Source organism: Cherax quadricarinatus, chromosome 46 (assembly GCF_038502225.1).
Source record: "Cherax quadricarinatus isolate ZL_2023a chromosome 46, ASM3850222v1, whole genome shotgun sequence".
Classification (NCBI taxonomy): Eukaryota; Metazoa; Arthropoda; class Malacostraca; order Decapoda; family Parastacidae; genus Cherax; species Cherax quadricarinatus.
The window spans coordinates 24,513,681-24,527,470 of NC_091337.1; the positions used below are offsets into that span (position 1 = coordinate 24,513,681).

A 13,790-nucleotide genomic window follows, 5' to 3' on the forward strand; every position below is an offset into this window, starting at 1 on the left:
GATACGTGGGGTGTGTGAGGACACCGGGATGTGTGTGACGACATGGGAGAAGTGTGGGATTACACGGGACAGTCTTCTGTGAATGATGTCACAACATCACCCAGGAGTGCGCATAGCGTCACAGGTGTGTAGATGACGTTAACATCACAGAATCAACAGAAGGTGGAGAGGTTAGCCAGGTGGTACCAGGATAGCCAGGTGGCGCCAGGATAGCCAGGTGGCGCCAGAATAGCCAGGTGGTGCCAGGTGATGGTGGTGGTAAGCAGGTGATGATGGTAGTGGTGAAGATGTTGGTGGTGGTGATGGTGGTGGAGAGGAGATGGTGATGGTAGTGGTGATAGTGGTGGAGAGGAGGTGATGGTGGTGGAGACGAGTGGTGATGGTAATGGTAATGGTGGGGGAAAGCAGGTGGAGATGGTGGTGGATGGATGTTGTCCATCTTGGGAATGAAGCAGGAGTCAGTAATTAAGAGCCGCCAGAGTGTGGAACTTGCGTCACGGCAGCTTTGGTTTAGTTGAGCCGACGTGACAGTGTTTTGATTGAAGTGAGATTGAATGGGTTGCGGGAGTGCGTGCGGGAGTGCGTGAGGGGCGTGCGCGAGGAGGGGGTGCGCGGCTGCAAGGGTGCGAGGGGTCAGTGTGGTGGCGAGTGCATCGCGAGAAGGATGTTGCGGGGTGCAGACGGGTGATGCGGACGGCGTGGCCAGAGTGCGCGAGTGATGCTGTGTGGCGTCCTGATGGAGTCTCTTGTGCCGCCTACCCCACCAGACACCACTATGTCTGCCCCCGACCCCTCCTGCAGGCGACCCAACACTGCCTCCCCCCACCCCACGGAAGACACTGCCCGGACAGTGCCCGTCGGGGATCCTGGCCTGTCTTCTCTTCCTCCTGCTTCCTCCCAGCCTCTTGGGCCACCCAAAGGCTCACCCGTGTCCTCCCCACGCCCAGCCAGGAGTGCCACTATCACCTGTGTTTCCCCCAAACTTCCCCCACCACCCGCTAGCCCCAGTGGTGGACGAAGGTCTCCAATGAAGGGGTCTCCTACGAAGTCCTCGAGCCCGTACAGTCCTCTGCTGGCCAGAGACCAGAGCTCTCCAGTCAGGGTCACTGGTAATGGCAAAGGCAGTCAGACCAAAACCTGCCAGTCTTCAGTCACTGTACCCCAGACCTCCAGCACCCCCGTTAGCGTTGCCGTCAGCGGCAGCATTGCCACCACAACGGGTGGGGCCATGACCAAATTTCTGGGCTCTGCTGGCGGAGCGAAAAGTGGCCCTGGGCATTCCCGCAGCCCTCGTGCGCCTCCTCCACACCGTCTGATTCGCCAGCACTCCTTGGCAGCGGTGCTGGGGCTCTTCCGTGGCAGAGATGAGCGACTGGGGGCCTTCACTGACCTTCCCGACGACTGGCACACTGTAAGGGAGGAGCCAGAGGAGCTGGAAAGGTCATCAGGCAGTAACAACTCCCGCTCACACTCGATCCCGTCCACCTCGGTGCCGCACCTCCCGCAAGATGCTCGACGCAAGCGACGCAGCTCCTGTCATACCGACATTTCGGGAATGTCGCAGATTATACCCATCATTCCTCCTCACGCAATCAAAAGGAAGCCTCTGACCAGTGAGGCAGCAGCGTCGGCAGTGACGACACGTCGGTGTTCTCTGACGCTGCCGTATGCCACGCTGTATGGGTCGTGGCAGAGTACGGTGTCTGCCCCTGGCAGCCGCCATGGTAGTAACGAAATGCCATCAACTGCCGGCCCTGTTCCCCGTCGAGGGCCAGCTGTTCAGGTGGAAATGACTCACATGGGAGGGGCTGCCCCTGCCCTACCCAACAGCAGTGCATCTACCCAAGCGACATCAACGACTACTGTCACGACGTCTGTAACGACCTCTATGACAACATCATCCTCGACAGCCCCTCTCCTTCCCTCTACCCCTCACGACCTTTTATGTGAGCATGGCCTTGTCTCCTTGAGTGAATCCGTTACTCAACTCCTCGCTTGCACCTTGCAGAAAGTGCCCATGAAGGACTTCGGGTCGGAGGTGCGTGCCTCAATGGACATCGCGCACTTCTTGTCACAGGCGACTTTGGTGCTGGACGTGGGGGAGACGTCCCTGGAGGGCATATGTGATATGCTTCTCACCAAGCTGCTGGAGCAGGATGAACCTCTCTGCTCGGTGGCCGAAGCCAAATCTATACTCTTCACCCACGACACATGTGAGTACTGCTTCTCTTGTTCTAGTCTAGATAGGGGTGGGTTCTCTTGTAGGATTATACTACTCTGAGGGTTCATGTCGCAAATAGCTTGTCAACTTTTTAATGAAATGTACTATCTTTGCAGCGGCATATTCACTCACCTGAGTGACGCAACTAATAATGTGTTACTCGATTCATTTGATTATATCACAACAAATCTAGTTCCTTTGTGAACTTGATTGCTTTTGCGTCTTTTCACTTTTCTGACGTTTTCTAACTTCAGAGAAACATAACTAAAGAGCAAATTGAGTGCAAAATAAAATAACACGAGAATCTGGGAGTGGACATCAGTGGTAAGAGCAATATGGCAGGATGTTGGCAAGACGCCAACCAGTGTCAGCCTCGCATAGTTGAGCCAAAATACATAATTTCACTTGTGCCTCCTGTACTCCCAGCTAAATCACAAATTGTCCCAGGCAAGTTATTATTAATGGGTAAATAACTGAATCAAACTCCAAATGTCAGTTAGATATAAAAAAAAGTGGAGGGTCGTCTCCCGTCTCCCCCAGGCCACCAACAAACTAAACCTCTGATTGATTAATGAGACAAATGTGCAACACTTGGGTATCTTTATTCTGAAAACGTTTCGCCAACTACTGGCTGGCAAAACGTTGCCAGAATAAAGACAGCCAAATGTTCCACAAGTCTCTCATTTATCAACTAGTCGGTTTTCTAAACCATTTATTTAAACATCTGGCTGTATCAACAGTACTTCTTACAATCGTAATTCGCAAAGACTAAATTTGCTCTGTATACAACCAAGCAGAAATGTTTCCAGAATGTATATACTCTTAACTGTGTAATGCGATAGCCCATACACACAAAAAAGAACATATCTGAGAAAAAAAAAGAGGCATACTGAAGCTAGAAGTATCTGAGGAAGGTGAGCCAGAAAAGGTGTCAAGTAGACAAAGGAAACTTTCAATAAAATGTTGTTTGACTAAGTAGAAACCTAGAAACACCTTCCTTAAAGAAAAGCCAAGTCAGCTACCAAGAGACCGTCTTAGCACCTGGTTGTTGGCAGCCTTCATGAAGGAGTTCTTGTCTCCATAATCTGACTTTTCACCCAGCAATACGTCGTCTTATTATAAACTTGATATATGTAGCGGCATATTTATCATATTATATACAAACCGGAAATCTTGAAAGGATATGTAAAGTGACTCAAATATAGAACAGTGTGAGGTAGTAAGATCACAGTAAACAGGTGTTATCACAATATGTAAAATAACCACAGGGAAAAACAGAGAAATTCCAAGCCAAGCGCTTTCGTCATTTCTTACTTGACAAGGAATCCTTGACAATGCTAGAAATCACGAAACCGCTTGGAATTTCATCATTTTTTTCACTGTTGCAATTTTGCCTAGAACAGTGTAATAGTGATCGACATATAGAAGAGGAAGACGTTTGAACTAACAGACACAATGTAGAAGAGATTCAAACACCGCAGTAATAATGACAAAAAAAAAAAAAAAAAAAAAAAACATGGTAGTATATATTTACAGAAATTACGAAAATTCCGGGATCGATATAGAGGATGTTCTGGAGTCAGGGTCTGGAGAGTGACACTGTGCAGGGTCCAGGACAAAGCTATATAGCTGCTGGAATCTTGGTTCTCATTACCGGGACAAAATTGAATGAATTTTATGTAACTCTAAATTGCTGTACCTAACGGTACAGCAATTTTTACAAGGTTTAAGGGAAATTACGGAAATGGCTTTCCATTTCCTTTCACAAAATCATACGAAAAGTCACAATAGACCCACATGAATTGTAACGAGAACATATAAAATGTGTAAATACTATACACTGTGTTTGGCAGTTCTTTAGACATCTGCCAATATAAACAGTCTGGGAAAAAATGACTATAAACATTTAGCTACAATCATCCAAATAAATACCATGATCTCTCAACTAAAGCCTAAAGTCTTTCCAACACCAGCAAATATTTCCATCCAAAATTGTGCTTTACATACATAAGATGAAACACTGTGACACAAGAGGATTTGCATTCCACATAAAAGGAACCTGGTGAAGCCACGTAAACAACAATCCAACAATGATATTTACATCCATACAAAGCCCAGAGTTTTTTTTTTTTTACTGATAGAAAGTAAAAAGATTGTCAAAAATAATTCAGAAATGTACCATCACCTCGGAGCTATGTAGTATCTGAAACAGATCGAAAAACTTTCAGACGCAGAGACCAGTTTGAGAGGAAATCGTGTCTTTAAAGCAGCTAATTCTTCACAGGATATATGGATACCTGGGTATCCATCTACGTAGAAGCGGGAATGGAGAGAAAGAGAGAGAGAGAGGGGGTGAGAGAGAGAGAGAGAGAGAGAGAGAGAGAGAGAGAGAGAGAGAGAGAGAGAGAGAGAGAGAGAGAGAGAGAGAGAGAGAGAGAGAGAGAGAGAGAGAGAGAGCAGGTAAGCAAGCAAGCAAGCAAGCAGATGAACAAACAAGTACAAAAAAGAACCTCAAAAACGATGAGCTGGAGCTTTCCTGGATAACAACAAAGAAATAAGCAGCAAACTAAAGTCACAATATGAGTTCAGTGAATCGTGAATTTGGCAAACGATTGTCAACCCAAATTAATTTTGCACCAATGAAACTATAAGGTTTGTCAGCAACTCTAATTTTTTTGACTATACAGACACCAGTGGCAGCATACCCATGTACTTTCCGCAAGGTCCAGATTTATAAAACGTCACATCCATCAAAATTTGAAAGAAAAACAAAACTACCACATGCCTTAAATATCCAATGGAGACAGTCTCGGCTCAGTTATCATTCCATAGTTATTAAAAAACATGGGTAAAGCCATACTCCACAAAGGTGACAATGTACTAGAAATCTTTCCTACGAAAATTAGGTGAAAGCATTGAACTTGCATTCCTTGGAAAGATGTGTACAAATGGACCACTAGTGGTCTTCTCCAGTGGTGACTCCGCCTACCTCTGCTCCACCTCATCTGTCATCAGTATATAAGCCCCATCTCTGAATATGCTGTACTATTGTCAAGATTGAGGGACTAAACACATCGACTGATTACCTCAAACTCCTCCTGGACAATACATTTCTATGCACTTGACTAAAGAAGCCATTGCTTGGCGAAACGTTTCCGGAATAATGATTCCCAAATATTGCACATGTGCCTCATTTATCATATGGAAGTGTACATATGGAAAACGGGAATAAATAAAGGAGACATAAACAGTGTGTTGAAAATATTTAACCGAGACTAGCACTCGCAGCAATGGATTTAAGTTGGAGAAATTCAGATTTAGAAAGGATATTAGAAAGTATTGGTTTGGCACTAGATTTGTAGATGAGAGGAATAAACTCCCAGGTAGCATCATTAAGCCAAGAAGTTTGCCTAACGTTATAGGTTAGACAGGTACATGAGTGGGTGGGCGTGAATCAGACCTGCCTAGCATGGGTCAGAAGGCCTGCTGCAATGTTTCTTTGTTATGTTCTTAAAGCAACAGCAAATAAATAAAATTGATAACACGTCATAACATGGTTTTGGAAGCACTGGTAGACATATTATTGATATGTTATACTTATGCTTTGCTAGAGTCTGCGGCAAGTAGATCATGGTGTAAGAGTTAACAAAGAGAGATCAGGGAGAAGCTCCAGTCCTCCTGGCACGGTACCCATATCTGGCACTGGCAGACACAAATTATAGTACTCTATCATTCCAGTATTTGCATGAGAATGGCATCTACCATGGACAAGCAAATCTTTAAATCAAGGGTTCTTAACCAATGGTCAATGGATATTTTGGGAGTTCATATAGAGGCTTCAGGGATTCTGTGACCCGAGAACAAAAACCGATTTTTCCCCCTGGAGTTCCTTGTTAATTTGAGAAATAAACAAGATGGAACTGGAGGAGATTTGGCAAATTACTTTTTCAGGTAATGTTTCACTCCATACATAGCGCAGGTCTAGAATAGTTTTCTACGTGAGGCCTGGTCACAGACCGGGCCGAGGGGGCGTTGACCCCCGGAACTCTCTCCAGGTAAACTCCAGGTATGGGAATTAATGAAAATATATACCAGCATGGCATATGTTTTCATATGTCATCTTGACTCAGCGTGAATTAAAATTTACTCTTAAGCAGCTTCAGTGTTTTCTCTGTTTCATTTACACTACTTGGCTAAATTTCATTTTTTTCCGGAAGTAACCATTAATATAGCAACGGAAACAGGAAGAGACAAGTTATTGGTTTAGTCCTTTTGTAAATACTTAAACAAATATCTTGGTAAGGATTTTTTTAACATTCTGTCTGTTCGAAGAAAGCAATATAAATTATATTAATTAATTCCCCTAATTACCAATGTTATTCTTTTAAGAAGGACCTTTCTACTTTATCATTCATAAAATTAGTCCAATGTCTTTTTACGTCTTCGTTTTTTAAGTATATTCAAGATGTGAGTGTTTCTTTGAGACTGTCACTCCGAAATTAACTTGCTAAAAGAAAGGCGTTTCAAATGTGCTGAAAATTTGCTGTCTATTTATGGATCTTGAATATTTTGTTAAAAACAAAACGCAAAGTGGAAAACTAGTGTGTGTGTGTGTGTGTGTGTGTGTGTGTGTGTGTGTGTGTGTGTGTGTACTCACCAAATTGTGGTTGCAGGGGTCAAAACTCAGCTCCTCTGTGTGTGTGGGGGGGGGCTGTGTGTGTGTGTGTGTGTGTGTGTGTGTGTGTGTGTGTGTGTGTGTGTGTGTGTGTGTGTGTGTGTGTGTGTGTGTGTGCTATGCAAGTTTTGGGGAGAGGGACCATAGTTTTTATCAGATTCTAAAATTGGTCTGTGACCTAAAACAATGAAGAAATAAAAATAGAAATGCCAAGAACTGATGAATACTAACGTCAGAAGATTTTACATTCAAGGATTACAACAGTTTTTATCACAACTGCAACGAATATGACAGGAAGGAACATGTGAAAGACCTGGGAGTAAGAATAAGGCAAATGTCGCGAAAGCTTCATTGTTCCGGTAGAAGATTATCCTGCAACACTTTGTCTTTAGATTCAATGAAATAGCGTCTATATATATATATATATATATATATATATATATATATATATATATATATATATATATATATATATATATATATATATATATATATATAACATAGGGAGGTACCACCTGTAGAACTGTCCTAGGGACCCTCATCCTCAGAGAAAAGAATAAACTTGCTTCAGGGAAAACTATTTGAAAACTGAATTTGAAGCATAAACTTGTTCTCTCATGACAGGACTATGGCAGTGCCTCGTTTAACGTTAGGTTAGGTAACGTTTATCAGGAAACAAGGCAAGTGTATCCCGATGCGGGTCTTAGTCATGTCATGATCCGCCATTGACTACGTACAGCAGTTCAGTTCCTCGGACTGTATCTACATAAATACAGAGGATAAAGGCGTTTCATAATATAAACCTGAATAATCTGGTTGCATTAGGCATACTGAACTTACTTCTTAAAAGAGTGAGACTATCTGTAGAAGGCGCAAAATACTCCAAGTGAAGAGTAACAAGAACAGCATAATAGAATATGTAGACACAATACACAAACAGCCCTGACATAGGAGGATGAGACTTATGACTACTTAATGGTCCAAGTCGGACCGAAACGTCGTCATAAGTTTCATTTCCCGGTGTGCGGGTTGTGTACACTACGAGAGAACTCAGCATTTGCTTGTAACAGATAAGTGAACTGTAGATATAAATCCGGATGTACTCCTAGCATCCCTTTTGGAGCCTAGTTCCATATCGTCGTGCGCTACCGTCCACAGGGTGGATATCGGGTGCACAATAAACTAGCCACTTCGGTGGCACAAATCTATCTCAGCAAGTGTAAGGGGACAAACTTTTAACTCCTAACTGTCTTCGAGACATAACTCAACATGTTCCTCTAAGCAGGAAGTTTCTGATCAGCCCGGCTGTTGTGCTTACACCCCTCCAGGGAGATTCCTTGTTGCTTGTGAGGTGCTCTTCATCCCAGGAATTGAAGTTGATCTGAGCTTTATTCCCTCGCATTACCCCAGGCGATGTATGACCTACGGCTTAGCGCTACCCCAGGAATGTAATAATAATAATAATAATAATAATAATAATAATAATAATAATAATAACAGCAATAATAATAATAATAATAATAATAATAATAATAATAATAATAATAATAACAGCAATAATAATAATAATAATAATAATAATAATAATAATAATAATAATAATAATAATAATAATAATAATAATAATAATAATAATAATAATAATGAGGAGCTTACATTAGACTGGGTGCCGCCGATAACAATACCCTGATTGATCAGGCCATCATACCGAAGGCCTGGTCCAAGGCTTGAAATTCACGGCGGTGTATTCACTTACGGGATGAATAGCACTGCACAGTATTGTCTTACGGCGGTATAGTCACTCACAGAATATATAACGCTGTCCAACACTGCCGTTATTCTCGCTCACAGGATGAATGACGCTAACCAATGATGTCTCCGTGATACGTTTACTCACAGCAGGAGTAGCAGGGCACAGTAGTGCCGCTATTGCCCTACGTTCACTCTCAGGATGAGTAATACTGCCCAATACTCTTTTTATATCAGCATGTTCAATCAGGATGAGTGGCGCTGCTCAATAAACTTATTCTGGTGGTAGTGGAGGGGTAGAGGTTTCCAGCAGACAACACGTACTACCTCCCACCAGTGTCTGCGAGTGTTCACGGGCTTCACCATTTCCAGTGTACTGTAAGCTTCGGGGGGATGGCTTGGTGTTGTTATACTCTTTTAGTTATGACTGGGTGAGTCGAATCTCACGTCGTGGATCCTGAGCGAGAGTGCTTGCCTACAGGCGCGTACGAACGTACATTGATGGACCTTCGCATAGTATCCTTAATTATTCATTATTGAAGTGTATGACATGTTCGTTGTAATACTTTTTACTAGAGCCTTCTCCTGGCTAATTATCATAATTTCTTGCTTCCTTCTTCGACTAACATCACTGGTTTTGATTGAATTTCAATAGCTACATATTTAACCCGCTTTTGCAGCTTTTCCAAGTCATCTTGTAGTCTCATTTAGTTCTCTCGTGTTATTCTTCCTCTCATTTGTCTCAAAGTCTTTAGTAAGCGATAAAACATAGGATATAATTACTTTTGGCCGGTCATTCACGTATGTTAAAAGACCAGTGCTTTAATACAGACTCCTTGAGTCATGATGCTTACCACCTTAGCTTACCTGAAGACCAGACCAGGTCCTTTGGTTGAATGTCTGATTAATCAGGCTGTTGGTACTGGCCGCACGCGGTCCGGCGTAAGCACTACTTACTGGTTGATCAGGAATTGGTTTCAGAAACTTAATAAATTTCCTCTTGAAGACAGCTGGAGGAATGTTGATAATTTCCCTTAGGGAGGGTGCTGAAAAATCTGGTGTTTTTTACTATATTTCCCAGATAATATTAATGGTAAGGCTCCCAGGGAGTAAGAGGCACCGCATTACATTTATATGAAAGAGTAAGGGATAATACAAGCCTTTCTCTTCCTTAATCTGAAAAAATAGCACAACACCTACACATGTCTCCCTTCATTCATGTGCATTATTTTGTGAACCCTCGTAAAAATACTCCAAGTAAATATAGTCTTTGAATGAGTGACTCAACGAAAACGTCAGGTAAACATTGGCATGTTTTAGTGGTTTGTTTCCCAGCGTACTGAATCCAGTTGGTGCACAGACGAATATTTCCAAGGGTTGGGAGTTTAGCAGATGTACGGACGAACGTTTCCCAGTGCTGAGAGCCCAGCTGAGACACGTACTAACGTTTCACAGTAACGAGAGTCCAACTGAGGCAAGCACGAACGTTTCCTATTGCTGAGATCAGTTGAGGCATGGACGAATATTTCCTAGATGGTGCATGAACGTTTTCCATAGCTGCGAGTCTCCCTGTTACAGTAACTAACATTTTTTCAGTGCTGTAAGTCCAGCGGATGCACGGACCAACATTTCCCAGAGGTGCGAGTCCAGCCGATGCGCGGACGAACATTTCCCCGTTGCTGTAAGCCTGGGTGATGCGCGGACGAACATTTCCCCACTGCTGTAAGCCTTGGTGATACATAAGAACATAAGAAAGAAGGAACACTGCAGCAGGCCTACTGACCCATGCGAAGCAGGTCCATGTCCCCCCCAATCGGATTAGCCCAATGACCCACCTAATTAGGTCACTTCCACTTAAGAAAGGAGCACCGCATCAGACCTAGTAGCACAAGCTAGTCAGGTCCAACTCACACCCACCCACACCCATTCATGTATATATCTACCCCATTTTTAAAGCTACACAACGTTTTAGCCTGAATAACTGTACTCGGGAGTTTGTTCCACTCATCCACAACTCTGTTACCAAACCAGTGCTTTCCTATATCCTTTCTGAATCTGAATTTTTCCAACTTGAAACCATTGCTGCGAGTCCTGTCTTGGAGGGAAAAACAGGACTCGCAGCAATGCGAGGACGAACATTCCCCCACTGCTGTAAGCCTGGGTGATGCGCGGACGAACATTTCCCCACTGCTTTAAGCCTGGGTGATGCGCGGACGAACATTTCCCCACTGCTGTAAGCCTGGGTGATGCGTGGACGAACATTCCCCCACTGCTGTAAGCTTTGGTGATGCACGAACGAACATTTTCATGCTTGTTAACGCCCCATCAGCATTAAGCTGTTGACGTATTTTTAATTTCCTGCAAACGTCTTATCTCAGCGAAGGCTGCACACCAGCCAAGGGAAAAAGTTTTCTGGCTTTAAATGATCTGTTAAGATCTTGGTTTATAACTTCCTACCCTCGTTCACATGCTACCAAACCTAGGATAGCTATATCATCCATCGGGCTGATTTTAATTATTTAAAAAAAAAATATCTTTCATTCTGCATCTTAAATTTAGTTTGTAAACACCTACCCAGCTTTTGTTTTCGATAAAGAATTTTAGTTAATACATTATTGAAAATAAAAGTATATTTGAGAATGTTTTTGCCACTTTTACTGACATCATCAATCAGGTTTTCTGAAGTATAAGTCCTTACTTTTTTAATTTCAATTGATAAACCTGACAAGGAACTGATACCGTCTTGACTAAGTGTTGAGAGTAAATTAATTCATATTTTTGAGTTTTCTGAAAGAGTATTGTATCTTAGCGCTTCTTTTTGATTATAATATTAATAATCTGAAAGAGTATTCAGCACTAGCCACTGTAACTGGAATTGTAGACCTTTTAAAAATAATGGAAATAAATGGTATAAAATACCACACATCATACTGCATATGTGTTTATATTTCCATTTAAAAATAATGTTTATCGAAAAGCAACGAACACATAATCATGCATCACCGAGAAGGAGTTAAACATCGCCTTTTTATTTGTATTTTTTGAGAGCTTTGGAGAAATGTTTTGCCCTGAGTTCTGGCATGGGAAAGTTAGAAAAGTCTGTGAATTCACATTCAATTTTAGTCTCCTCTTTATTCGACTGAAGAAGCCTACTATGTAGGCGAAGCGTTTCGGAAATATAGATACAAAAATATTTGCACACGTATCTTATTCATCGATAAATAATTTTGTAAAACTAAGAGGATATAAAGCTAAGAACGTGTTAGTGTTGCCTCACAATGATGATATTGAAGAATTTGCTACATGTGCAACAACTAGGTATCTTTATTATGTAGATGTTTCGCCAACCAGTAGCTTAGCTTAGGTTAGGTAAAGCTTGTCAGGAAACAGGACATGTGTTTTCTGACGCGGGTCTCGGTCATGATCCGCAGCTGGAGCTTTCGGTCATATGACCGATTCCCTCTGCTCGCTTTCCCTGCACACTTTTAAAAATTATGGTTATAATCATCATCCAACAGCTTTATCAACACAATACTGGGGCAAAAGCAGAAGACTGAAGTGGACAAAGACGAGGTAATCAGTCCTTCAGCTTCCTCATCTACCATTGAAGTTTTCTGTGTTTGTCCCAGTATTGATAAAGCCACTGGTTGGCGAAACGTCTTCAAAATAAAGATACCTAGTTGTTGCACACGTGTCTAATTTCAACCTGACCTTATTATATTCTGTTTATGTTATGAATGGCGATTTTGTTAATCCCCCACAAGTTTTCGAAAACTGTGATGTTAAATTGCTTAAAAGCAATAAGAGTGAATAGAAGCTGGCGATTTCTCCCAGGGTATCAGTGACCTCTGTATATTTGGCTCCTTGCAAAAGCTGTGCTTGCTTTTACATAGGACAGACTGGAGAAACTTCTTAAGAATAGACTTAATGTAAACATTCTACTACCACTAGCCAAGAGATGCAGGTTGAACAACAAGCTTTTATTCAAATACATTTCCTTATGTGAAGAACTTTCATCAACTCACTGTTATGACATGATAGAACTCGACACAGAACGAAACGTTGTCCTGTAACATTTTTTTTCATTATTCTTGTCAGTAGTAGGACAAGAAACCATCGCTGTGCGTATCCATCGCAGCAACACAAGCCATTGTTAATGGACTAATATCAGAGAATTTCCCGCATGTAATTCAACAGTTCAACGAAGCATAGTGGAGCCTCTCTTGTTAAGGATGTTACGCAATATATTTAGAGCCTTCGTTTTGGTATCTAAAGCAAGATTTTCATAGTTCAAAGTATAATTTATGGTTATCTAATGAGTGAAAAAAAATGATGATAGGAATGAAGTGTTCTTAGCAAAACAAAATAGACAAACTATTGCATAATAAATTAATTCTTAGAGACTTACACACTCGTTAACTATTTTTTATAATTTAATTTTAATATAATGTTATATCTTGAGTTATGTTAGGTAAGACTGGTCAGGAAACAGGACAAGTGTGTCCTGATGCGGGGTCTTAGTAATATAAAGACACGCCACTGGAGATTTTAGTAGTCTGACCGAGGCCTTCCACTGGCTTACCAGTCCACCCTTTAAAAAAAATAGGATACTCAATTAGCTGTTGTTTTGACTTGAGTATCGTATTTTTCGCTTTACAACTGAAGACCTCATCAGATGACGAACAAGTGTACAATAGATACAAAATATATTCAAAGTCCACCTGACCTGAGACAAACGCTGTTAAGCCAAGTTGAAGAGTTAAGTTAGACGGGGGAACAAAATCAGGTGAAGGAAACAAGCTAGATATGGAAACGAGACTTGCAACAATTTTCCATTGGGTCGTTTAGCAGTCGTAGCTAATTCAGATTCTGCGCACGAAAGTACATTTCGTTAATGTTGCAATATGGTTATGTTTCTTGAAATGCTGAAAAATTACCATAGTGTGTTAATTTTCTCTAGTACTGCTACCTGTTTGTTCTTCGTATGATCGACTCGCTTCACAATTATAAACATCTCAGGCAACAAGAAAGACTTGACCCGTGGCAAGGGAGTCCTAACAATCTGAAGCCAACGCCCTCGACGACCGTCATGGTGTGGTAGCAAGCGTGTTGTTGACTTGGTAATTTTAAGATTGCCTTGCCATG

At 42.0% G+C, this 13,790-nt stretch overlaps 1 protein-coding gene across 1 annotated transcript; it reads left to right on the forward strand.

Annotated features, from left to right (window-relative positions):
- The first annotated feature begins 567 nt into the window (after positions 1-567).
- LOC128705135 (uncharacterized) lies at positions 568-2,973 on the forward strand. The gene has a single exon (XM_053800349.2). It carries the CDS (start codon positions 719-721, stop codon positions 2,279-2,281), a length of 1,563 nt encoding a protein of 520 aa, XP_053656324.1. The 5' UTR covers positions 568-718; the 3' UTR covers positions 2,282-2,973.
- The last annotated feature ends 10,817 nt before the right edge of the window (positions 2,974-13,790 follow it).

Excerpts from the sequence above, each read along its gene's own strand:
- LOC128705135 (XM_053800349.2), top strand. The coding sequence starts at position 719 with ATGCTGTGTGGCGTCCTGATGGAGTCTCTTGTGCCGCCTACCCCACCA.